The sequence below is a fragment of the Primulina eburnea genome, unplaced genomic scaffold, assembly GCF_022965805.1.
Source record: "Primulina eburnea isolate SZY01 unplaced genomic scaffold, ASM2296580v1 ctg1459_ERROPOS7100000, whole genome shotgun sequence".
NCBI classification, from domain to species: domain Eukaryota; kingdom Viridiplantae; phylum Streptophyta; class Magnoliopsida; order Lamiales; family Gesneriaceae; genus Primulina; species Primulina eburnea.
This window is the reverse complement of record NW_027330988.1, coordinates 15,971-43,091: the sequence shown is the minus strand read 5'-3', so window position 1 is coordinate 43,091 and position 27,121 is coordinate 15,971. Positions and strand designations below refer to the sequence as shown.

Genomic DNA, 27,121 nt, shown 5'->3' with positions numbered 1-27,121 from the left:
CAGAAAAAAAGGCAACCGTCTAATAAATCCATAGGCGTCAAGCGTATGGTAGCACCAACAGTGTCAAAATCAACAAAAGTACTAAACAAATCTCAACCAATGAAATGTAAGAGATTGAAAATTGTAAGAATCAAGTCACGATCGTTATAAGAAGTAACTCACTCTATCCAATTCCCTTGGGGCAATTTGGTTGCCGTGCAGACCTCTGAGAACACTTTTGCAAGCATCAACAGCTTTATGTACCTGTGTTTGTTGTTAAGTTGTTAAAAAAAGATAGAAGGGCAATTCCAGCATACATGCGAAATCTGTGCGGGTGATTATACAGAAGAAATACGTACCTTTCCAGGGGTTGATGTCACAGATATCACATACCACCCAAGCTTCAACCGATCAAATAGGTTTAATTCAAATGAAACATCATATGTCAATCCAAGAGAATCCCTGACGGTTGTAAAGAGCCTGAAGACAAAAAATTACCAACAGCAACAATAGTTCACACTCAACTGAGAAAAAAACTAGAGTGAGAAAAATTTGAAAATGCTCCCTTCCCTCTACATCGTTCAAACTACCGGTTCCTTCCTTCTCCCCACCAGCCTTTCCATCTACTGAGTCTTGTTGGCCACACTTTTTCCCCAATCACCGGCGACGGCCGTCGGCCGCCGGCGAAGTTTATTCTCGTATTTTTTCTGTCCTTTTACCAAAATGCCTTGCCCTAATTTGCGGTTACTGGGCTGTTATAATACGACGTAGTAATCCGCTGACTTTCGCATTACTCCGCCGTCCACCAACAACCATTTCCGACCACTGTCCAACTTAGTCTACCATTCCCGTTGTCATTCACCATTTAGTCTTACGACGATTCTCACTCGTCCATTCAGCTATTGGCCCGAAAATTGTAACAAATTTGAATATTCAAACTTTCTCCATCATCAGAGATGTTACCAAGGAAGACTAGCAATTACCATTTTGCTCAGACAGTGGAGGAGGTTAGAATAGAGCAAAAATTATTTCTAATCTCACTGGGCAGAAGGGGAGATTTCATTAATATCACAGAGAGAACTCGTAATGCGAGCTATATGCTGGATATTGACCGTGACAGTGCTTATTGGATGAGGAAAATTATGGGGGATCACATCACAAACCCTAAATCTCAAAATACCTTTAACAGATTCAGAAGGGGGGATGTAGTTGTTTCCGTGCAAAAGTTTGTGAACAGGCGGGGGAGCTACATTGAGGTGTCAAAATTTGAGCGATCCAGTAAGAAGCAGCGAATTGTTATTCCAAGTGGAAGATATGAGGAGGGCTGGAAATGTTTGGTGTATTATATTGAAAGAATCTTGAACAACAGTAAGCTCAACGGAACAGTGAAGATCAACCAACAACATCGACAATCTTTGTTTGGTGGGAAGATTCAGTCAAAACCTACTGACTCAGGGAACATTGATGCCCACAGAGAATTCCGCCACTGCTTGACCAAAGAGTGGAACAAAGCTTTGGTAGTCACGAAGGAATGTGTTAATATTTCATGGGAGATGGTAAAATCAGCCATTGGTAAAGCGGTTGCCAAGAAGATAGAGATTTTCCCTTTCAATGCAAACAAAGCAATGTGGTGGCCGAATAGTGGAGAAGATTTCGAGTTTTATCTGAAAATCAAGAGATGCTTTTTCGAGAAGAGGATTTGCTTGACTTTCGAAAGCTGGAGGAGTGACATCAACACTGATATAGAAGTTTATGAATGCTGTAATAGTTGGATCAGGATTGTTGGACTACCATGGGATATGTGGACAACAGAGGTGCTCAAAAGTGTGGGGGATAGTTGTGGGGGATTGGTGGATATTAGTCAAGATACATTGATGCTCAAGGATTTGGCAGCTGCAAAGATTAAAGTTGTGGGGCTGGAAGGGGGTTTCATTAATAGCTCCTTGACAATTCAAACACTTAATGGGCCCTTGACTGTGCGCATTTATGTTGACTCAATCAACAAAGCTGCGTATGAAATTTATGAAAAAAGATCCTATGCTCAGGTAGTAGTTGATGGGGCAAGAAAGTTGGCGGGTTGGGGCAGAGTGAAAAGATCTACTGAGGAAATCGATGAAAATTTCAAACAACCAGCAGATGTGAGGGAGGTGATGGTCACAACAGCACACAAACAGATTAAAAATGTTGGTGAAGACTCAAAACAAAAGCTTACTGGAATAGAAAAGGTATTAGAAGAACAGGTTCAAGTCCAAGACAAAGCAAAGGAATACAGCAGTACTACGATTGTTCAAGGGATAGAAGTCTTTGTGGGCAAAAAAAAGGATGGTGAAACGACTTCAAGCAAGGATGGAAGTAAAGGTCCTAAAGTGGTGGGATCAGAACCAATGAGAGGAAGCAAACATATCAGAATACTCAAAAGAGTGAGTCCGAAAGGAGTAAATGAGTTCAACAAAGGAACAGTTCAGTCTTTGTGCAACAAAAGGAATGAGCATACATGGCGCTGCGATCAACAAAATGAATTCAGTGAACCAGAACAGAATTATCAGATTGTTTACACTAGAAGGAAACCAGGGAAAAAGCTTGATTGGGTTAATGCACAGGAGGAACCATCAACAAAGATCAACACACAGTGGCTGGATGATGAATTAATGCATAAGGAACAGGACAACACATGGGATGACAGGGATTTAACAAAGGACCAAAGCCATGGTTCTGAAGAAGACAGTGATTTCAGCGATGCCGGGACTCATATAACCATTACCTCAGATACAACGACACATACCACCTTGGGTTTGGAGGACATAGGAGATCTCTTCGCATCACCTTCGGCAAAGGTACATCACACAACTACTGTTTCACATTCTCTTTCTTCCAATCATTTCCTTCATTCTTCATACCGTTCTTTCAAAATCAAATCTGGGGAGGGGAGATTTACAGAGGTTGAGGGAGTTGATATGGTTGGTGATAAGTCGGGTATGTTAGGAATTAATAACCACGAGGGTGAGACGGTTAGTAGGGGTTTGACGATGGCGGAAGATATAGATGGAGAATATGATTGCTTGAAGATGATGGGAGTTAACAAAGTACAGATCGGGGAAGAGTTTCTGAGAGAAGGAATGCGTAATTTGGGAAAAGAGGTGATTCCATGAAGATTCTGTCTTGGAATATAAGAGGAGGGGGATCGGCAACGAGGAGAGGATTCATCCGAGATATGTTACGAAAGGAAAAACCAGACTTAGTTATTTTGCAAGAAACAAAAAAGGAAGTGATTGATAGAAAATTTATATCCAGTGTGTGGAAAACAAGGTTTGTTGATTGGGTTCATTTACCTTCTATTGGATCAGCGGGGGGGATTTTGGTTATGTGGGATCCGAGGGTGGTATCCATCACTGATAATATGATTGGGGAATACACGGTTTCGGTCTGCATAGATAAAAATAATGAATCAAACAGCTGGTGGTTCACGGCTGTTTATGGACCGTGCACAGCAACATTGCGGAATAGATTTTGGGATGAGTTGGCGGGATTGCGAGTTTTGTGTGGGGATAGGTGGTGTTTGGGAGGGGATTTCAATGTTGTGAGATTTCTGAGTGAGAAAATTAACAGCCGATCACAAACAACAAGTATGGCTTGTTTTGATATGTTGATACAGGAGCTAGATTTGTGTGACCCACCTCTGATGAATGCTAAATTTACTTGGTCAAATATGAGGACAAATCCTATATGCAGCAGGTTAGACAGGTTTTTGTTTTTGGGAGGGTGGGTGGAATTATTTCCACATTATAAGCAAATTGTTTTACCTCGCATTACTTCGGATCATTTTCCAATTGTCTTGGGAACACAGAAAATTAAATGGGGGCCCTGTCCGTTCAGATTTGAGAACATGTGGTTGCAAAATAACGGTTTCAAGGATAAATTTTCTATGTGGTGGAATAGCACACAAGTCCAAGGATGGGAGGGTTACAAGTTTATGAGAAAACTTAGGAACATTAAAGAGACGATCAAAACATGGAATGAGGAGGAGTTTGGGAGGATTGACATGAGGGAAGCAGAAATGATAAACAAAATTGGGAGATTGGACGAAAAGGAGAGTGAGGGGAGGGAAAATGCGGAAGACGTGGCTGAAAAAATTAAGTTAAAATGGGAATTGGAAGAATTGGTGTGCCGGCGAAACAGAATGCTCTATCAAAAAGCAAAGATTAAATGGTTAAGACAGGGTGATCGCAACACCAAGTTCTTCCATTCATTGTTGAACCACCGAAAAACAAAGGCAATGATTACAAAGTTGGAAATGGATGATGGAGGAATCATAGAGGATGGGGATCAAATAATTCGGTTCATTGTTGATTATTTTCAGAAACTGTACAGCAAGGCAGATGTGGAAAGATTTGGGATTCAAGGCGTGGAATGGTCACCTATTGACGATGATATGAAGGAACAGCTTGAAAAACCTTTCTGTGAAGATGAGATCAAGAAGGCGGTGTTTGATTGTGATAGGAGTAAAGCACCGGGGCCCGATGGTTATACCATGGCGGTCTACCAGGATTGTTGGGAGGTACTTAAAGGAGATTTAACCAAGGTATTCACAGAATTTCACGAAGGGGGCATCATTAATGGGTTGACCAATGAAACGTATATATGTTTGATACCTAAGAAGCATGACTCGTTAAAGGTAAGAGATTTCAGGCCAATTAGCCTCACTACGAGCTTGTACAAGATTATTGCAAAAGTTTTGGCTACAAGGATGAAAAAGGTGTTGTCACATACTTTGTCAGAATCTCAAAATGCATTTATTGAGGGGAAGCACATTTTGGACTGTTGTTTGATTGCGAATGAGCTGGTGGAAGAAGGGAGGAAGAAAGATAAAAAAGGATGGGTTTTGAAAATTGATTTTGAAAAAGCATATGACAATGTTGAATGGGATTTTTTGGATTTCGTCTTAAAAATGAAGGGATTCGGGGAAAGGTGGAGAGGATGGATAAGAGGTTGTGTATCTAATGTATCGTTCTCAATCATGATTAACGGGAGACCAAGGGGGAAATTTAAAGCATTCAAGGGACTTAGACAGGGAGATCCTTTATCACCTTTTTTGTTCAACATGGTTGTGGATGTTTTGGGCAGATTAGTTGACACAGCAAAAGAAAAGAAATTCATCAGTGGAGTCGAAGTAGGGAGAGAAAAAGTGGAAGTGTCTCATATACAGTTTGCGGACGATACACTGTTTTTCGTCAAGAGTGAAGATCACTTGGGATTTCTGGTGAGAATTTTGAAAGCGTTTTGTGATATGTCGGGCTTGAGGATCAACTGGGATAAAAGTGCTTTGCTGGGAATTAAACAAGATGAAGTAGTTGGGGAAAATATAGCAAGGGAAATTGGTTGTCGCAGGGAACAATGGCCCATAAAATATTTGGGAGTCCCTCTCGGTGGTAACCCATTACAAGCGTCTTTTTGGGAACCTATAATCACTAAAATGAAACACAGATTGGCATCGTGGAAAAAAGCTTTCTTGTCTAAGGGAGGTAGACTCACATTGATTGCCGCGGTGTTCACTGCATTGCCTATATACTTTTTGTCTCTTTTCAAGGTACCAAAAGGAATAGCGGGGGCGATGGAAAAGGTAATGAGGGATTTTTTGTGGGATGGGAACGAGGGTGATTCTCATTGTCATATGGTTAGGTGGGAGAAAGTTTGTAGGCCAAAGCAACAAGGAGGGCTGGGCATTGGGAATATTTGCTTACGAAATATAGCTTTAATGGGGAAATGGTGGTGGAGGTTTAATGTTGAAAATGAGGCGTTGTGGAAAAGAATAATAAGAAGCAAGTATGGGATGCAAGAAAATGGATGGGATGCGGGGTTGGCTAAGAATGTGACTTTTAGATGTCCGTGGAAGTTCATTTCTAAAACATACCCGGCTTATCACCGATTAGTGAGAGTAGTGGTTCGAGGGGGGAATACAATAAGATTTTGGGAGGATATTTGGTTGGGAGTCTCTTCTTTCCGGGACTTGTTCCCAGCTTTGTTTCGTGTTTCATTGGCACATAATTTACCTATCTCTTATTTTGCTCACCTTGATTGTTCCACAAATGTTTTTTCTTGGGACCTTCATCTTCGTCGATCACTCCGAGAGGAGGAGGTCTCGCAACTATCCTCAATATTTAACATTCTACAGGGGGTGAGATTAGTGGAGGGGGTTGATGATTTTCAGCAGTGGGAGGGGGATCCATCTGGGATATTCTCGGTCAAATCTTTTTTCCAATCTTTTTTCAGAAGAGAGAATGGGGCCCAAGAGTTCAAATTTTTCAATATCATTTGGAAAGTGCCTATTCCTTCAAAGATTCAGATATTCTCATGGACGGCAATCCTTGCTAAATTACCGACATCTGAGGTGATGCAGAAGAGATATCCTAATTGTTCTCTTTGCCCAAACTGGTGTGTGTTGTGTCGTCAGGAGGTGGAAACACAAGATCATTTGTTCATTCACTGCAAATTCACTCATGCATTGTGGGCCAAGGCTTTGGTGGAATTGAAACTGTTTTGGGTTGTGCCGAGGACAATTAATGACTTGTACAGTACAGATCTTGGCAATATGCTCGGTAAGAAAGGAAAGATTTTCTGGAGAATGGTGATCCACGGCGTAACATGGGAAATATGGTTGGAGAGAAATAGAAGAATTTTTCAAGAAATAGAAGAAACAACGGAAGATATCTGGGGGAAAATCAAGTTCACTTTAGCCAATTGGATTCGAGCGGATAAGAACTTTTATGGAGTCTCTACTTTTGACATTTTAAGAGATTGGTCCTATGTGTATTGTTAAAATTTAGAGCTTTCATTTGGCTACAGTGGATTGCTAGTCCACTACTTGTTATGTTTAAATAACAATAATTATTAATAATATTTATGTTTCTCATCAAAAAAAAATAAAAAAAAAAGTTCACACTCAACTACAACCATGACTAATTAATATGAGAATTGAACCTAAGGCCTTGTATATAATTATATTCTTATGTTACATTGGCATTGGCATTTATGGACCATAGAAATTACCTTGAATTTATGACCTCAGCCAAAAGTCCCAATGTAACAGCAAAAAATAATGGGTGATCCCGCAGTTTCCCTTGCACACCCTTTTCAGCATTCTCAGACCCTCCAGATTGTTGATCAAAATTTACAAGTTCTGGAAAAGAAACCATAAGTGAATTATGATGTATGCCTTATGAGAAATCAAGATTCAGTTAGCATGGAATAGTTAAAAACTTCAAAAAAACTACCATATCACAGTGCTGATTAAGATAAAAAATCTAGTAAGAGGAGTTATCGAATTAGAAAAAATTCAACGTAGTTCCCAATTTATCAGTATCACTGTCATTGAGATTTCAATTCTCTAGTGAATGACACTTTTGACACACACATATATTACCTGGTTGAAAACAGAAACCAAGCAACATATAGAAAACTTTTACACCCCCAGAAACCACTTAATTTTTGTGAATAAATTCTCTGAATACCTTTCACAAGCAAACAAGAAAGGTTTTAGCATCAACAAGGCATGCTTAAAAAGCAACAAATCCTATTATTTCTTTTTCTAAAGCAAATCATCTTTTCCGCGCATGTAGAAATCTAATGCACCCCAGGTTTTCGGTATAGCAGAGATGGTTATTGTCACAATTGAATGACATTAGCCAAGGTCAAAATCTGCAAGTAGAGTGAATTTTTTTCCTTTAAGGAACATGTGAACATGGAGAGACATATATCAAACAAAATGGAGAGGACAAAAGCTCTTGCAGTTTTGACTTTTCAAAATGGAAACAAATGGATGAGCATATGCTTTATGTTAGAAGGTAAATTCAAGTCAAAAAAGGGTTGGCTAGACTGTGTTCACGCACAAGCGTCCATAAACAAGAAAAGTACAACTAGTAACTAGCATCACCAAAATGCATATTACATTGGATGACTCATGCCGTAACAGATGCCTTGGATGATGCCCATGTCACTGCTATACATGAATGAGGAACACATATAGTCCATTGTGCACCCAAAGAACTCACCAAATGTAGCAGAATTGCTAACTGAATCATGCAGATTCTTTCCATCAAAAGTTAACCCCCATCGATTCGGGGCAGGGCCTGCAATGTATGCACATGCTCGCTCATCTGTGTCCTTCAAAAACATCTGAGAAGAATGCGCTAGTAAAACACCCAGGACAGGCACAAACCAGAACATCATTGAGGAGAAGTTTCTCAATTTGACCAACAAAAACTAGATGATCGGATAGCAAATCTATATTACCTATAAAAGTATGGATGGAGGGCAATGTTTTCGAATTGTGAATTGGAAAACTAATCGTCTGTGTGTGTAAAGTATGATAAATCACTTGAATATTTTCATCAATTCATTTATATACGTAGGGAGATATATGGAAAAACAATTTATCAACTTAATGTTGCCCCTCAAATGTTATTAAGTTTTTTTCCTACCACATAAATTCCTAACAAAAAATTGCATCAATTGAGTACTCATAACTGAATGTGGTCCGGAAATTAAAGCATATAATAATCATTAATCTTCTTGAAAGGATTTATCGGTAGTTTATTAGACCAGAGGAATTCATATTTATATTGAAGGATTTTTGCTATGAAAGAGTTGCAGTTGGCCACTTATAATTTTAATTATGAATGGAAAAGCTGAAATTTTGCGGTGTGTTTTGTGTGTCGGTTCTGGGATGCTTCTTTCTTCTCGGTGCTACCAAACATTAAGAAATCAGTTATCTACATCTTGACAGGAGCAATATGTTGTAGAAGTCCTCAAAGAAGTGGAATACTCAAGCAGCATTACTAATGGATTATGCATTAGTAACATCTATTTTTTTTTTTAGTTACTTTTCTTTATTTGTTGTGTTTTAATTTATGAACCTTTTTTTAATATTCATTTCTATAGAAGTATTCTACATATCATGTTTATTATCATTTGTTATATATATAAAATCAGATTTAGATATTGTATAACTCCAAAAAAATTTTAATTTACTTTATATCTAATTGGTGTGTAGGTATATCGCACGTACTTCATGCTAGTGACAGTAAATGAGAGAACACGTCAAACAAAGCCATGTTTAGTTCGGCCTATATGCAAAGACAAATGCCTCAGAGGGTTCAAGCCTCTCACTTCTCTCAAATATAGACAACATTCATTCATAAGGTGAATTTCAGTGGGAAAATGAAAAGGAAATTTCCAACATAAGAATTATCACAATACTGAATAGCATAGGTGTGACACTATAATTAGAAAAATACTTCAATCTTAACATTCTTCCACAGGTTAAACATAAAGGAGTAACTTGATGTGTTCTACTTAGATGCAGAAACTAAGGCCCTGACAAAGATTTACCAGCCACGATGCTTCTTCAACAGACAGAAGAAGATAGTAATCATTTATAACAATGGACAATTTCATCCCATATGGATGGAGGAAACAGGGACAGAACACACAATGACCATGTTCTTTCGAGAGAAAAACACACACGCACAATGACCATTTCATTTTTGTAGGACAAAGTCTAGACAATCTACATGAAAGCTAGCGGAGACAGGAACTCAAAAGTCTTGCTATCACTAATGGAAGTAAAAACAAAGCTTATCCATAACCTGCTCCATAACACAAATAACATAAATCATTTACGAAATCTTTACAGATAACAGAACAAAGAATGACATAGAGGTTGTAAACAGGTCATACATCAATGTAAATTTAATACGAAAAAAACCATGCCGTTATGAAGTCATGTCCATACTTGTTGATGCTGCCAATCTGAAGTGTGTGGCCGGAATATGATTGGGTTGTAATGTTGCGCTCTCTCAAGACCTTTTTTTTCTTTTACTGTACCTAGATACTCCAAAATACAAGACTCGATATCCTCTTCTGAGAAGTCTCCAACAATACTCACCTAACAAACAAACAAGAAGTTAAAATTCGATAAGATGATAGTCACTTTGGTATTCTAGATTTCAAAATGACATGCAACTTAATTTATTAAATTAACAAAGGAAGATACAAAGATATACACCTCCATATTGTCACAAACAAATTGATTCATCACTGCATCTTTCACTCGTGAAAGTGTTAACTGTTGTAATGAATTTGGTGTAGGCTCAACAAACCGTTCATCTCCATTCAGCATAGCGAGCATGAGCTTGTGGGCCGTTGAGCGCTCTAAGCTTTTAGGAATAGAGCGGTAATAGGATAGATACAACTGCTTTGCTCTATCAAATGCATCATCCAGCCAAACATTATGCTGCAAAAATATGAAGTTCTTTCAAACTCAGGAAAAGATGGAGAATGTCCATAGATTGATCAACTGTCAGTTTATGAATCCAACTTGACAGCAATAGGAATAAATCCGAAATCTTTTCTTGGAAAAAGATGTCCACATTATTTTAAGAAAAATTTCTGCTCCAGGTTTTAATTTACAGCAGCATCTCCTTGTTCAAAAGCAAGGCATAACAAAATCATCTTGCACACACTAAGGAAGCTGCAAAATACAGATCCTGCCTCCTGACGTTCAAAAAACAGCTCAACAACCTCAATCGAATCTCCTAATGGTGGTTTTTCTTGATGGTTTATTTTTTAGTGAGGAGGATATCAGAAAATGAAATTGGTGAGATCAAAGACAACTAAAAAATAATTACCTCGCAGCTGCATGACTAGTCAAATAGCACAAGAGAGTATGTAATCTACATGTAATGATTTTAATTAAGATTCATATATCACAAAACTTCAAGATTACCTCAAGTACCATATGCAGTAACTGGAAAGCAGCACGCATCCCACCATCTCTTAAAGTAAAACGGAACTCCATGCATATAAATTCTTCAGTTGACTCCAGAGAGCAATTGATCAAGTGGTTCACACAGAAAAGTTCTACCTGGAAATAGATAGCATATCAAATTACTTACAGTAACTATGACCATGAGGGACAGATGTTGGATATGTAGTAAAATAAAACATGACAAAATAGCATTTGGCATGTACCGATACCACAAAAGGTTAAAGTGTTTTCTTGGATCGTGGCTTTGGGGAAGTTGCAGACTAACGATGAGATACAGAGAAGAAGGCCGGGCATAGTTCTATGTCCCCAATGTTGCTGCTTATGCAAGAACAATATGGAGACTCAGGACCACCTACTACTTCATTGTGCTTTCACGAGGGTAATATGGATCAAGGTCATGAAGCATTTGGACTTTCAATGGTGTTTCCCAAGCAGATCGAAAGACATGTTACTAATGGATCAGTCATTCCTCAAGGGGAAGGCTCTTATGGATTTCTGGTATGTAGTGATCCATTGCGTTTTCTGGTCAGTATGGTTGGAATGCAACAACGGAATTTTCAGCGGCAAAGAGGATTCAGACGAAGAACTATGGGAGAAGATCAGGTTCAGAGTCGCGACTTGGACAATCAACTTAAAGAAGTTTCAACATATGCGAATTTCGGACCTAGTTAGGGATTGGAGATTTATTTGTTCCTAGAGTTAGGGATGAACTAATCACACTTTCGTTTTGTGGACCACTCATCCACTTGTTTTGTAAACTCTAAATTTTTATAATAATTAATTGTTTCTTATCAAAAAAAAGATAGAGAATGTGAATAAAATTTATGTTGTGTTACTTGTTTTCCAATGTGACAGTAACATTGTGAAAAACATCATTAGAGATACATAAAAACTCAGGGGGAAAACAGATTATAGATTACAAAAAGAGAAAAATATAAGTTAAATGGTGTGTTACGTCACCTGTTCACGTGAAAAATCACCCACACGACCTCCCTCACTTAGTGTACGCACACCTACAATAACAGCTCCTTTGGCTTCAGAACTTTCGGCTGCTCGTCCACCACCAACTATGAGGCGCATAACACCACTATTAGCTTCATTTTTGGATACCTGGTAGCACGACGACAGGAATATGTAAGAGTGATTAAGAAAATAGTAGCTAGTCCTACAAGTCGTTCGGAAAATAACTTTATACTACAGCACATGACCAGCATCAATGGGAAGTAAGAGTGGATACTACAGCTTAAGACCAGTATCAACATTTTTCTCCACTGAACATCTCGTCATAGCCATAGATTAGGAAATATGACAAAGTATTTCACCAAATGCATTTAATAGGACCAAATGAAGAGAAAGGTGAACGCCTAGAACAGTATATGGACTGGACTTCATGAGAGTTTCAGAACACAGGGTCATTGCACTTTAATTTCAAATTGACATGAAAGAGAACTTCTTCACAGGAAGAATCACATTCAAATTTTTCGCCATAAAAAAAAAAAGAAACATGTCCACAAATTTAGCTCAAACTGCTCAGTCCAAATAAAGTTGTGACTCGAAGTGGCCAAAAAAGTAGGATTAGCAACACCATAAAGCATGCAATTCTCAATTTCAGAAACAAGATAGATGGAACTAGGTGTTTCAAAATACAAATCAGATACATATACATTAACAAACTGGTCCAACAACCATATGCTGGGGGAAGAACACCTGTAATGATAATTTATCCAACTGTTTTCTGAACAACCTTTGAAAGACAACAACATCAACATCTACCATGTGACTGTAAGGATAAGAACAAAATCATCTGAAAAATCCAAATGAACATCCAATTGATTCACCTTGTAATTTACAGAAATTCCATTCGAAAGACGCCGTTGGACTATTCCTGTTTCCCCATCATATACCTTTGACACCTTTTCTTGGTCAACAGGAACAAAGGATGGATGCCGCAGAAACCTTAATTCCTGCAACTGTTCTGTTGATATCAGTTCTTTTGGAATCTCAAGCTGCAAAAGTGACAATGAAGCCACAAGTCAGTTCTCAAAATTTAAGACAGAATGGGGGAATAAAATTTCTTCTAATGGTATTCAACAAAAGAAATGGTTAAGGAACGGGAGTGGTGATAATAAAGAAATCAGAAAAGTGGCAAGAACTCAGATGAACATAACCTCTTATTTTTAAAGCAGAAGTCTTTTTAAGTCAATTAAAACATGAAATAATCTATTTCTGAAGAGTGGACAATCCACCTTGCTCATAAAGTTCACACCCTCATAACATAGCAAAAGAACAACTATATGACTGTTAATAATAAAAACCTCTGGCTCAGCCTCTATGAATTCATTCAAACCAGCTTCTATAGCAGCCACAATCTCTTCTGGCGTTAACTTGAATTCGGTTTCCCCACTTCCATCAATATGCACTTTCTTTGGAACACAAGCAACAATTGCAGCTGGGAGTGGTGCAGATGGTTTTCCATAATCCGAGATGAATTCCAACACCTTTGCACCAATGGAATTAACCTAACACACCAACAAGGGTCAAGAAAAACATCACTCATGCTTTGAAAATATTGGCAGCATAACCAAATGAGTTTCATGTTTCATCGGTCCAAATTCATTTCAGATTCATAGAAGAATTTATTTCATTTTCTTTTCTATGAATTGAATTCTAATTTTCTGCTGTCTAGATTTATAGTCGTAGTATATAAACGTCCTACATTATATAAATATTTGAAACGGTTGTGTATCCTTTACCGGTGATTTCAGTTTTTTCGAGATATCTACTATTTTCTCCATCAAACAGACAAGGGAGTACCATTTGGAACAAGAAGAGGCAATCAAAATAAGTAAAAGAAGGCATAACCACACATACATACATGCAATCTATTTCTTTTTATTTTGTTTAAAGGAATGTGTTTCTTAGTTTTTCTTGTTCAAGATGCTGGCAATCCGACAAATCAAAGCTTTTCGATGAATTTATTTGAATTTGAAGAAATATTTAAAATCAAAGCATTTGAAAATCTGTTGATCTAAAAATGATATATCAATGGTAGCATTTGAAATCCTTTTAAAACGCATACAAAAATGTATGCGAAGATAATATGGAATTTTAGATATCTGACTAAAATCTTTGTCAAACATAAATGATGGATTTTAGTTAAGAATTTGAAATTAGTCCATTTCACTATGTCTATCCAAAGGCACCCTAAGATTCATAGAAAGATTTATTTAATTTATTTTTCTCATGAGGATTGTGTTTCTGTATTGTTCACTTTCTAGAAGTGAAGTGGGTATTCATCCTTCAACCATGGTTTCAGTTTTCTCAAAATATCCGCAACGTTATCAATGGAACTGGCAGTAAAGTGCAGTTTTGAATCTTTGAGACTAGTAGATGCCGAATAGAGTAAGTTGAAGAAGGCAAGCATAAATATATTCTTACAACAAATATATATCCATTTATGTAGACGAACACACGTGCATAAAAACATATACACATACATAGACATGTATGTCTTTGACATAGTATGTACCTGTGTACACATATGTATACATGTATAAATGTACACAAACTATAATCACGTTCAGATGTCAGAAAGTGTCCATATATAGGTACATGTATATGTTTGTGTTGTCATTGCGAAGCACCCGCACATAGGTAGGAAAATTTCATTTTTTGTCCTATAATTTGCGTGTTTTTCATTTTTTCCATGTTATCGATCAATTTAAAGTTTTATTCCTCTAATTTGCAAATTTTTCAATTTTAATCATTTTAAATCAGAGTGTCGGATGTGGTGCCAGAAAATGATGACGTGACACCAGAAAATGATGATGTGTCATCGGAAACTACTGACGTGTCTGAAGCTATGTCAACACTCTAGTGAAAATAAACTTAAGATGGAAAAAAATGTGCAAATTATGAACTAAGACCGCGCATTGACCGGCAACATGATCAGAAATATAAATATGCAAGTTAGAAACCAAAAATATATTATTTCCCATAGGTTTTAGAAGAACATATTTGTGTCTGTATGGGTCTTTTGGCACTTACAAACACTATTTTGTTCTCGACTAGAGATAGAAAGATTGCATGCCAAAGATGGTAAGTTCGTTGATGACATATTATCACACTCTTTTATCTGATAAGATAAACACATTATCATACTTCATCATCATGCAAAGCCAAAATGGTAAGAGGCCAATTAGAGGAAAGGAAGTGCACAAGGACATGTGGAGAATTACCTCCTCGAGGGTTACAGTACCAGCAATTGCAACCAAACTCTCATGTCCTTGTCTTTGATCCATTACAGTATGACCAAGTGCATCACTTTCCATTATAAAATCTAAGTTATCTACTGATGATACATTGTCAATCATAGCTGCCAATTGTTCGCTGTCTTTTAATAAAGCATCTAGATAACGGGCCAATTCGCCATTTGTAACGCCAAACACTTTAAGCCTTCTAACCTGAAATGCAAGATATGAAAAACATAACCACCATATGAATAATGTCATATAGAATTAAAGCCAAACCAACAGACAACAAAATACAAACCATCATTGACATCTTAGCACAATTTTCGGTCATAGCTTTCTCAAAAAATTTATATGCAAAGTGGAAGGAGTGTTGGGAATGTAACCAAAATCTCACGGAAATACATGGAGAAGATAATTGGTTTATATAGAAAGATATCTTCATTAATATGAAGTTTTTTTTGGTAAAGTTCAAAAACAAATTCATAAGAATGTAAGGTCCAAAGTGGATACCATACAATTGTGGAGATATGTGAGTTTCATTACACAACAAGTATCAGAGCCATGGTCTAGATCGAGCCATGTGAATGGAATCCTCGGATAGTTAAACGAAGGAGATGAGGGCTCCCAATAAATGCGTGATGGGCTCTCGATGAAGATGACGCTCCAAGTAATTCACGTAAGACGTATGCTCCCAACGCAGTGGAGATGAGTGCTTCAATGGGAGTATGTTATCATCGAAGTGGAGAGGTTGGATAGATGGGTTTGAAGGGAGGCTCTGACCATGAGAAAATTAATGGTTCTTTGTTTGTGGGGAGGATTGTTTGGGATACAATCAAAATCTCACATTAAAAACATATGAGGAAGATAATTGGTTTATAAGATAGAAAGATATCTTCATTGGTACGAAATCTTTTGGGTAAAGTCCGAAAACAAATTCATGAGGGCGTAGGCCCAAGTTGACAATATCAAAACATTGTAGAGATATGTAAGTTCTATGACACAACAAAGAGGGTAAAGAAGACTATGTGGCGTGTCTTCACTTGGGTGAATGGACTTGTTATATAAAACAAACATACCTCCTGCACAGCGACTTTGATTGCATTTTGCCAATTTCGAGGTTCCGCAGTCACCGTAAGAGTGGTAACTGTACAACCTTCTCTACCGGAATCACTATGGTCCAACTCCACTGAGGTAAATGGGGGGTTTGAACTCTGGAAAACACATCAAATGTTAAAGCTTAAAATATCACCAAAACCATGTGAACTGGACCAACTATTATTTGGAAAAATCATGTTAATAACAGAATTCATAATCTACCCCAAAGCCAAGCAACTCTAGGCACGACTACATTCTCCTATTTTATATTATGGCAACTCAAATATAGATTCACAGAATATTGCGCTGAGGGTAAAAATGACAAAATTAACCATAAGCCATCGAGCCTGAAGGAGATAAAAATCATTTTACTTATGTGGGTAGCTTCAGCTTTGCTTCTTTGAGAAACTACTGTCAGATTGATTTTGCGTTGTCTTTAGAGTTTCATTCACTAATTGGCTAGCAACAGATCACAATTTATGGATTATGAGAAGTGCGAAACAAAGTAATGGCAGTTAATTAGTAATTTCTGGAATTGAAAACAGGGAACATTAAGAATATTCTTACTCATGCTTGCCTTTAGCTGAAGGTTCAAGAATAAACAGGAAAGAATGCTTAACTTAAACAATTAATGAATGAAGGCGTCAAGTTGGCACTTTTTTTCTCATTGTGTGTAGTTTTTCTCTGATGATAGTAAAAGTAAATGCCATAATTTCAAAAGTAACCTTCAAATATATTTTCACCCCAGCTCCGAAAAGATGAAGTATGGCTTCTATCTTACAGTATAAATCTGTTAGACCTGGACCTAGAGTTTACTCTTCATCACTAATCAAACAAAGAGGAAAGTAATGTAACCTTGTATCGTGTATTAATACGGAAATGCAAAGCAGAAAGAAAGATCCTCTTCATCAACACATTCCTCAAGTCACCATATGTACGGGCCTTGCTGACAGGGATCTGTAGTTATGAATAACAAAAGTGATAAAGTTAAAGGGGGGAAACTTTAAATGTGACGGACTGGGTCACAAGACAACACTCGCATGTAATTGAAAGTTGAAATCTGTGATGGGTTTTAACATACAAGAAACTGAAACCGTGATTTTTTTATTTTTTTTTTTGGTGGTGGGGGTGAGATGGGTTTGTACAAATAGATATCGAGCTAATCATGAGTATCTCATCATCCAAAAGAATAAACAACAAACAATGCTGAAATTTTTGGGGGATTCCATGTAATAGCATCCAAACAACGTTCAAAATTTCTCATTCACGTCATTTGCTTTAATGGAAAGTGGCAATAAATGAGTACAAGTATTTCCATTTTCTGGCATGAAGTTATATTATGGCAAAAGAACACAACACAAATATAGGCATGAAGTTATATTATGGCAAAAGAACACAACACAAATATAGACTATCATTGCTTCATTTTTCATGCCTATTGAGATGCGTCATCTGACTAGGAAATTATGTTCAAAATATGATGCAAACTTGGAAAAGAATGAAAGGGTGTCTTTTTAATTTCTCTATCAAGCCCACCCTGCAAGAAAAGATGAAAGTAGAACAAAAGAAAACAACAGAAAGGAAGGCAAAAACTCTTCAAGGGAAATTTTAATAAAACGAAAAGTATTAGTACAACAGTGAAGGAATGAAGATAAAAACAGATCGTGGGAAACAAATATTTATCCAAATCAGGTGCTGTCACCTTGCAAAACATATTAATCGAGAAGTTCTGAAGCAATTCATGCTGAAATATATGAGGTAGCTTCACATCGGTGTAGATTCCAGGAATGGACCAATTATGTTGAACAGGAGGGCGAACGGCATGTCTTTCCTTTCTAAAAATTTTAGACTGTTCGATGGGAGAAGATCTTTCATGAGACAAACCATTGGCCAATCCCATGGGAAGCTTAGGAACAAGGAAACTGGCCATTGCACCAAAGGCAGTTGGTGTAGGTGCAGCACCCACCTCACTTTCTGTTCCAGTTTGTCCAAAAACTTCCTGCAAAAGACCTGGCAATCAGCTAAAAGGCTAAACGTACAAGAAGACTAGCTCAAATTCAAAATCATAAACTGAAGAGTAAATAAAATATGACATACTTCAATGTGGTCAACCGTCTTTGAAATGTCATCAATGTCCCCAACAATGTATAATGTCGCATTTCCAGGAAAGTACCAGCGCTCATGAAATTTTCTAATTTTGTCGGCATCCCATTTCTTAATCTGCTCTTCTAGTCCAATAGGAAATCTTTTACTCAGCTTGTTCTCGGAATGCAAGTATTGCAACAACTACGCCAACAATACCAAGGAAGAAAATTTTGAGGAGTAAATACATACAAATCAAAAGAAAAAATCTAGTAAAAGATGGCTAGCTAAAATATATAAAAGCTATGCACACCCATCTCTCGTAGTGGTTACCTGGCAATCAACGCGGTATTCTATGGTATTCATCATTTGTAGTTCAGATAAAATTGCCCGCCTTTCTTTTTCAACTCGAGAAGCCAAAAATTTTGGGTGAAAAGCAATCTATGGAAATTTTAAAATAATATATCAGAGTTCAAACTGGCATCAAATGAGAAAAATCATATTGATAGTACAAGCAAGTGGAAAAACTCAAAGAACTCACATGAAACCAATGCCCCAATATGATTAATGAAAAATGCCAATCAACTCAACACATAAAGAAAATAAATAGAAAGTATACCTCGTTCAGAGCATCCAGAACAACAGGCATCAGATCACCTTCAGAGTCCTAAAGATCAAATCTTTCACTATGGTAAGGATAGAAAAAATTGGCAAAAAAAGGACAAAAAAGAAAAATTGAAAAAACATTTATTAGAATTTATATTTGGAAAGTTTGTCGCAGTTATCTTATATGATAACTGATCTATCCAAAGATTTCTGGAATTCCAATCATCCATGATGAACGATTTCTTCACCATGTTCAGAGCAATTTGTTACTCTACGGAAGACCAAAATTGTATGCCCCTTGATTTGTCCCCTACGTTGTGGACATTTGATTTACATATATCGTAACATTTAAAGACAGAGACAATGTAAACAAATTATGTATCAGGGCAAAATGATGTCTACAAACATCAATTTTAATAAGGAGACCATAAAATTTGACAAACCTTTGTACTGGTTGGTGAATGGATGTGAAAAACAGTGTGATGAAAATCAGTGTACGCATTAGATCTTGCCCCAGTTCCAAGAAGTTTTTCACGTTTCTTACTTCCAAGAAATGCAACATGTTCAATCATGTGAGCAATTCCTTGCTCATCATCTTCCTCATCAATTGATCCGACATGAACTTCCATGTGTGCTTCAAACCTATAGTTCAAAAGTGCTTAGCGTTGCACCATGAGGGCATAAGAATTACAAAAGCATTTTCTTGACATTGTAACATTGAGATGTCTGGCATTGAAAATAATGAATATTTCCTTTTTAGTATTTTCACAACTCTGACTAATGTACCAAAGCATACATGTTTTATTAATGTTTTAAATCTTTCCTTGTCAGTGAATTTGCAATTCAAACTCGTGCCAAAACAATAAATGTTTTAATAGCATTTTAGATCTTTCCTTGTCTGTAAAAACACGATGTTTAGCATAGCCAAAGCAGCTCAAAATTAGTATTCACTTATATCCAGAAAAGAAAAGACAAAATTAGCTTTTATTTTTCTTAATCAAAGTCATTGCAAATAAGCCTCCCATGTCCTTGCCCAAACATCTGTATTTATGTCGATGCTCCATTACTTTTGAAAAATGGTACAATCCCTTAACCTCGCAAAACATCCACTCAAGTCTATGTATCTATTATCTATTAACAACTAAAGTCATGAAACTATTTAAAATGGTTGCAATAGTTAACAGTGTAAATATACCGAGACTAAGGACCATCAATGGCTCATTCTTGTCTTTTTCTAATAGCATACAAAGCCTCCCTTTAACATAAATGAAAGGACATTTGATAAGACTCCTCATACTATATAATGTGCTGGTATAGCCTACCCATTGAAAAGTATAGAAGAGTGTTGGGATAAAATCAAGATTCGGATAGCAAATTGGATTGGAAATGTTAAAGAGTTTCAGAGTTTATCGATACTTGATCTTTTGAGGGACTGGAGTTATATTTATTGTTAGTTGCATGAGTTTATCTTTCATGGTGGTGGACCACTAGTCCACTTTATGTATAAGAAACACTATTATGTCTTATTAATATTATCAAGTTTCTTATCAAAAAAAAAAAAGTATGCCTCCCATAAAAGACTTTCCTACTTTGACCACAATCTAAAACTTAGAATTATATGCATGCTCTGGAGGGTAGAGCAGCTGTTTTGGAAATGGACTAGCGTTAAAGCGTTGAGTTCTCTAGTGCTAAATTTACTCTATCTAATCATACATTTTTCACTTGGCAAGGTTGTAATCTTATTTAAAGGTGTCAGCCAATTCTCACCCTCAAATTTGTAACCATACTTCCTTGAAGCAACATTAGTTGGCCAGGTTGTAATCTTATTTAAAGGTGTCAGCCAATTCTCACCATCAAATTTGTAACCATATTTCCTTGAAGCAACATTAGAAGTCGTGTATGCTAAACCAAAAATTATTGCAGAATGTCAATCTGTTAATTCTATGTCTTCGGTCTTACAATTAACAAAATTGATTTCTGCTTTTCCCTGAGTTCATATCAATCAAACTGTTCAGGAAGGGACTCGGAAGCTTTTACAAGGATCTGGACTAGTGTCCTCACTCACCCCATCATTGTCATCTCGTTCTTGTAGTCATATTTGGAACTTGAGGGCTAGAGGCCTTACAGTCAAAACAACACGAAAAGGGAAAAGAAAATAAACTAATGAATAACAAATTGATTTAGTAATGAACATAATGGATGAAACCCAAATAATGATCAAGAATTATTATTCATTAGTTTATTTTCTTTTCCCTTTTTGTGTTGTTTTGACTGTAAAGCCTCTAGCCCTCAAGTTCCATAATGGATGAAACCCAAATAATGATCAAGAATTATTATTCAACATTCATCATTAGAATGATTGTCAAAGGGGCTGGCTGTTACTGAAGAGGAATAGTACCTATTGGGAGGGACTTTGTTTGGCAAAATGAGGTAGCGGAGACCATTTTTCAGTTGTCCTCGATGCAATTTCGGGTGGGATGGAAGCTCAAGACGCAAAAATTGTTCATATTCTCTTCTCTCTACTTCTGGATCTAATGCATCGAAACTCTGTTTTTCAGTAACACCATCTGGCCATGTTGTACTTGCTGCATGTGGCTCGTTGGGGCCGACGGTGGCACATGAAACATGAAGTTGTCTGACATGAAGACCAACCTGACATGATAAAATGAGAGAAAATTCAATATAATATGGCATATTGTAAAATAAATTGATGACAGTTGTTGAAATTATCAGACTTCATAAACAAAAATTTATTGCTTTAGTGACTGCTACAAGAGCATAATATATTATCAGCAAGAAACATAACTACCATGTAAATCTCTTCACGGCCAATCTGACAAGAAGAGAATTATATCAAAGGAAAGCATCGCAATTTCACAAGAATGTAAGAGGCCATGGTGGTAAACTGATTGGTGAAGTACAAGAGTAGGTCAACATATCACTCAGAGTACTGAAAAGGCACAGACGAGATTACCACAAAGTGGATGGTTCCTTACTTTATCTTTGTTTGGTTTGAGCTTTGACAACTGAAAAGTTGACTTGTCCGCAAAGAATCCAGAGGTGAAACCGTTGATTCCAATTTGCTTTCTTTTGCAACAATGGAAGCAAGATACTCGCCGACTTTCATGATTGGTCTCCGAATGAAATATTTTCGATGTATTCTGCATCAAAGGGAAACAACGAGTGGCAAATTAAGTTCATTTGCAGCTTGCAAAGAGAAAAGGGCATCATCCAACACAGAAAAGCCACAGCTAAAGCTAAACCATATAAATACTGGAAAAAAAAAAAATCATTCACTCCCTATGCGCCAAGAATCAACACAAACCAAACTCCCCAATCCCGCGTCCCAACCACAAATTTTAGAAGGAGCTAAGAAAAGGAGAAAGTTGAAAACTTTATTAAAGCAGTTGAAACAATAGAACAAACCTTATTGTTGACAAGATATGCACGGCTGCAGCGACGTCTATTCGCGTGGCGCCAAGCCACTGGTTTCTTTAATTGAGCCTGATTGATCTGGGTTGTATTTGGAGTGAAATTGCGATTATCTTTACCATAGCGATTGCCTGCATAAATCTGAGCTAAAAGAGGTTTCGTGTTGAACAAAACTGATGAGGCCTGCATAATTTTTGTCAATCCAAGTCAATGAAAATCCCCAAATTGATAGGACAATGTAAAATAATGGAGGGTTTTGGAGAGAAGAGGGGATTACAATGAAGTTGGGGATTTCATGTAAATAGTTCGTTTTAACGGTTAAGTTCAATAAATATCAGACTGCTTTGGACGGAGGCGGCGGTGTGCGTGGTGGCGATTTGGCCAATATATATGATATAATAAATAATATCTTATTAAATATAAAAGGGGAAAAATTAAGAAAAATAATTGGGTTGGGTGAAAATGAAGGCTTTTCATTTTCACAACTACTTTATATTATATGTATATAATAAAATAAAATAACTGATTTCTTTTTCTTTTACTTTTTTTTTTCTTTTTGTTTCTGAAATTAATTCTACATCAATTAATATAACTATTGGTTTGACAATAAATTTTGTTTTTTGAAGAATAATAAATTTTTATATATCAAAAATTGTTAAAATATTGGTTATCGGATAAAATTTACATATTTGACCGACACGATAAATTATTTGTTTCACGAAATTATATATATTTGGTTTTTCAAATTTTTTTAAAAAAAATTGATTGTCATACATGCACTTCTAATTAATTAGGAAATTATTACATACATATGATTTTAATTTTTATAAAGTATAATTTATAGTATACTCAAATTTTGTAGAAAATATAAATATATTGTAAAATGTAATGTTTGATGTTTGTAGCTGCGAATTTATAGACAACTTATCCTTGAGTTTTTATTCATTATATTATTTAGTATAGATTTATACAAATAAGGGTATTATGGAGATGGATATTGTGGGGACTCGGACGCTGATTTTTTTCTTAATTTTCTTGGGATTTAATTATCAGTTCTGATAAACAGGGTCTAAAAATTTTCCTTTTAAAATGCATTTGCGGAAGGTAATGGAATCTAAATAATATACATCTCTGTATAAAATACATTTCAGTATAAAAGTACAATACTGTACAAACTAAGTCTAAGGTTCAGTTACTAAATTCAAGTAATAAAACCAAGTCTACAGTAAGTCCAGAATCACCACGCTAACTCGTCTTCTCTCATCATCTTCTTGACCCTGATCCATCCCCACCTGTTGTCATGCACACATACAAAACAAGACAACAGCCGGATAACTCCGGTGAGAATAAATCCCAGTATAAAACATGGTAAACATGCATATACATAAAGTAAATCATGAAATATTCTATCATTAATAAACTTAAAAACAATAGATTCCATAATCTATGAAATCAACTCAAAATAAGCATGCAACACAAATCAGTTAAACATGCTACTCAAATCAAATCATAAAAACATGATATCATAACTGAAAGCAATAACAATGAGTTTCATAGTCTATGAAACCACATCCATAAACGCATGCAGTTCTAGTCAAATCATGTCTAGACTCGACTCCACTATAACTCTAGGGATCTCGGTGTGAATAAGACGTCAATGGCTGTCACCTACCCTCCCAATCGGGGTGACTGTACGTCTTATTCCTAGACTTCGGTCTGAGCTGTATCGAGTAATCTACAATAGGAGGGTGTCTGCTCCTACGTAACGATACACCGAACGTCTAGAAGTCTGACTATCTGTCAAACTTTCCTATCTCAAATGCAATGTATAACAATCTGTAAACAAAGCATGCTCATTTCCAAAAGATTTGAATATAAAGTCTATAAACAAATCATAATCATATCAGAAGATAAACAATAATCAAGTATGTGATTTTATTGGGAAACTCAAATGAGATCTGATTTGAGTTATATCTTCCCAGATATCACATGAATTATACCTTTGTCGTCCCGGTCTGACGAAGACGAAGTCTCGAAGTTAAATCTGTCCATATCAATCTGATAATGACAAATCACATAAATACAATATCAGTATATATCTCAATACACAATCTGTTCTGATCAATACTCAATTCAGTATATAATCTGATCAATGTCTAAACAAGATATAATCTGATTCATATAATCGATATCACAATACAATCTGAATCATATCGAAATCTGATTAATTTGAATCAACTGATGTTTCGACGGCATAACAAGACAATCTGAATAACCCCGTCAATTCTTAACATCACAATTATAATACTGGAACTCATAATCTGTGTCACTACAATTCTTACTCTGAATGCTAACACAATTCTGATATAGAATCTCAGTCAATATCTTTCAAAAATAATAACAATTACATAAATAATCTGTTCTTCAATCTGACTTCAATTCTATAATGTCTACGGTAACAGAAACGTCATATCTGAATCATATTCAATTCTAGCAATATCATAAATTCAAATCTTGTCTAAACGTAACAAAACTTACGTCCAGATGAAGCCTGCGTTGATAGAAACACAGTACTGTGCTCGGATTCAGAATTGAATAGACGGTTCACTCACAAATCGAATTCTAAGATCAAGAAGTAAAACTTCCCTCCATTTCTCGATTTTCTGCTGAAGGAAATGAGTAAGGAATCGTGTGTGTGTGTGTCTATATATATATATATATATATATATATATATATATATATATATATATATACATCTGTAGCATGCAAGAAGGCAAGTGGCTCACCTTACACATTCCACGTCTCGCGCTCGGGCGGTAAGAAAGTACCGCTCGACGCGCCACTTTCTGTCCGGATGCTTAGCTTGTTATCCAATGGCGCTCGGGCGGTAACATTCTACCGCTTGGGCGCCATACATTCTGCCCAAAACAAAATCTGGTGGTGCATTGGCGCTCAGGCGATCTTTTTCTACCGCTCGAGCGCCGAAGGTTCTGTCCAAATTCTTGGCTAACCATGCAACGACGCCCGGCCTTGTCATTTGAGTTCTTATAACCTCAATTATGTCAATTAATCAACGTCTGATTACAATAATTAAATCTCGGGCATTACAGATATCTTCCGACTTGATAGATATTATTCATAATTTGGGTATTGTTTTTATCCAGTCAATACGTGACACATGTATTAACTGATGAATTATGGTCACTTATTCATACATCATGATTGAACGATTGTGATTTATCTACTTAGCACATGGATACTAAATGAATAAGAGCATTACCTATTTGACTAGCAAGTTATTCTAAAGGTTTAATAATTAAATAAAATTGATTTTAGTTGTTAAATATTTCGAAAATCTTACAATGATACTCGGTCAACAAATTCTCACCTTAATTTTGATACACTCTCGCGCATTGGATGAAGTTGCCAATTATTGTTACCCAATTCAGACCCATTTTTGTTGTGAAGCTTTTATAATTATATTATAAATATTAAAATATATGTTATTTAAATATTGCTAGTTGAACATCAACAAAATTATGTTCACTAAACACTTCTCTTTGTTTTTTATGACGTGAGAACTCGTAGTCGCTACCGATAATGTGCACTAGGTAAATTTTCGAGCTAAAAAATAGTTTGTGAACTATGCTAGCCAGATAAAACCTACTTGATAAGTTTTGTTCGACATGCTTGCCCGAAAAAGTGTTTGTAGCGGAAATCGAACTATTGATCATTGATCAAGTGTTCACCTACTTCACCGACTCAGATATTTGACTTTAAAAAAAAAAAAAAAAAACTCTCTTGATATTATAGTTGTATTCAAATGCTTTTGCACCAATATCATATAGCTAGTTTTTCTTGATTATTTTGCTTGATTTTTTTTCCCATTAGTATACATACATACATATATATATATATACATATATATATATATATATATTCCCATAGATAAACTATGTATACCGAATCCTAGCTAATGCTAGTATTTCTCTAGTCTAAGCTATCAAAAACTAACAGAATGCTTAACTACTCCACTCCCTATACATTTTTATTTGGGGATTTTGTCAAAAACTCCCTATTTCCATTCTCAACTTCCTCTTTACTCCCTACCCCATTAAAACTTTGTTTCAACTCCCCATATCCTTCAAATTTCCAAGTTTGCCCTTATATCTTTATTTTAAATAATTGATTTTCTTTTTTGTAGTAAAAGGCCCATCATGCTTCCGTAAAATAAATTGAATCTTTTACCTTTTTGACTAGAGTACCACCGGGTTGTATCCACCGTTTTTTACGAACTGCTCCTCACAGTCCAACCACACGATCGCAACCGATGGTTACTAAGCAGATTCCTTCAGCAATACTTAGCACAGCTCTAATTCGTTTCCTACCTTAGAGCGTACAGCAAAAGATCAAATTTTTGAAAATAATACATGATAGGAAGAGCAAAGATCTCTTTTATTCAAACACAAACATTTATTTATTACATAGTAACCTCCTGTAGAGGAGGAGAAACTTGTTTTAGCTACTTATCGTAGCTGAACTCTTAACACACATAAAACTTGAAAGAAAATATTACAACCTTGTATGAAAGAAATGGAGAAAATATTTGATGATCTTCACTTCCTTCTTCCGGCTTTATTTATAGAAGGCTCTTTCGGATTTGAAACTCGGATTTCAAATCTTCATTAGCCTTTACAGCTTGCTTGGGGACCATGTAGTGGTTGAAGAGTCCCTGTCTAGATTATTAATCTGGACATTAACTTCTCATCCTCCTTTATCTCTTTTAGATACCATTGACGATGAGTTTCCAGGATATCGGCAGTAATTTCATCTTTTTTATACTCTTTGAAA

The 27,121-nt window shown here is 36.3% G+C and overlaps 1 protein-coding gene across 1 annotated transcript in view; it reads right to left on the bottom strand.

Annotated features, from left to right (window-relative positions):
- The window catches only part of LOC140820787 (stromal processing peptidase, chloroplastic), a 39,825-nt gene extending 17,242 nt beyond the window's left edge, over nucleotides 1–22,583 (bottom strand). The window contains exons 1-21 of the mRNA XM_073181122.1: nucleotides 22,264–22,583; nucleotides 21,834–21,998; nucleotides 21,236–21,489; nucleotides 19,281–19,479; nucleotides 18,851–18,898; nucleotides 18,565–18,672; nucleotides 18,247–18,435; nucleotides 17,852–18,148; nucleotides 17,005–17,106; nucleotides 16,131–16,265; nucleotides 15,040–15,264; nucleotides 13,117–13,320; nucleotides 12,640–12,807; nucleotides 11,762–11,911; nucleotides 10,760–10,897; nucleotides 10,040–10,267; nucleotides 9,767–9,919; nucleotides 8,025–8,148; nucleotides 7,024–7,153; nucleotides 339–459; nucleotides 163–243 (exon numbers count right to left, since the gene is read on the bottom strand). Coding sequence (XP_073037223.1) covers nucleotides 163–243; nucleotides 339–459; nucleotides 7,024–7,153; nucleotides 8,025–8,148; nucleotides 9,767–9,919; nucleotides 10,040–10,267; nucleotides 10,760–10,897; nucleotides 11,762–11,911; nucleotides 12,640–12,807; nucleotides 13,117–13,320; nucleotides 15,040–15,264; nucleotides 16,131–16,265; nucleotides 17,005–17,106; nucleotides 17,852–18,148; nucleotides 18,247–18,435; nucleotides 18,565–18,672; nucleotides 18,851–18,898; nucleotides 19,281–19,479; nucleotides 21,236–21,489; nucleotides 21,834–21,998; nucleotides 22,264–22,458 — 3,414 coding nt within the window. The 5' untranslated portion in view covers nucleotides 22,459–22,583. The remainder of the gene's footprint in view (nucleotides 1–162; nucleotides 244–338; nucleotides 460–7,023; nucleotides 7,154–8,024; nucleotides 8,149–9,766; nucleotides 9,920–10,039; nucleotides 10,268–10,759; nucleotides 10,898–11,761; nucleotides 11,912–12,639; nucleotides 12,808–13,116; nucleotides 13,321–15,039; nucleotides 15,265–16,130; nucleotides 16,266–17,004; nucleotides 17,107–17,851; nucleotides 18,149–18,246; nucleotides 18,436–18,564; nucleotides 18,673–18,850; nucleotides 18,899–19,280; nucleotides 19,480–21,235; nucleotides 21,490–21,833; nucleotides 21,999–22,263) is intronic.
- Nucleotides 22,584–27,121: the final 4,538 nt, after the last annotated feature.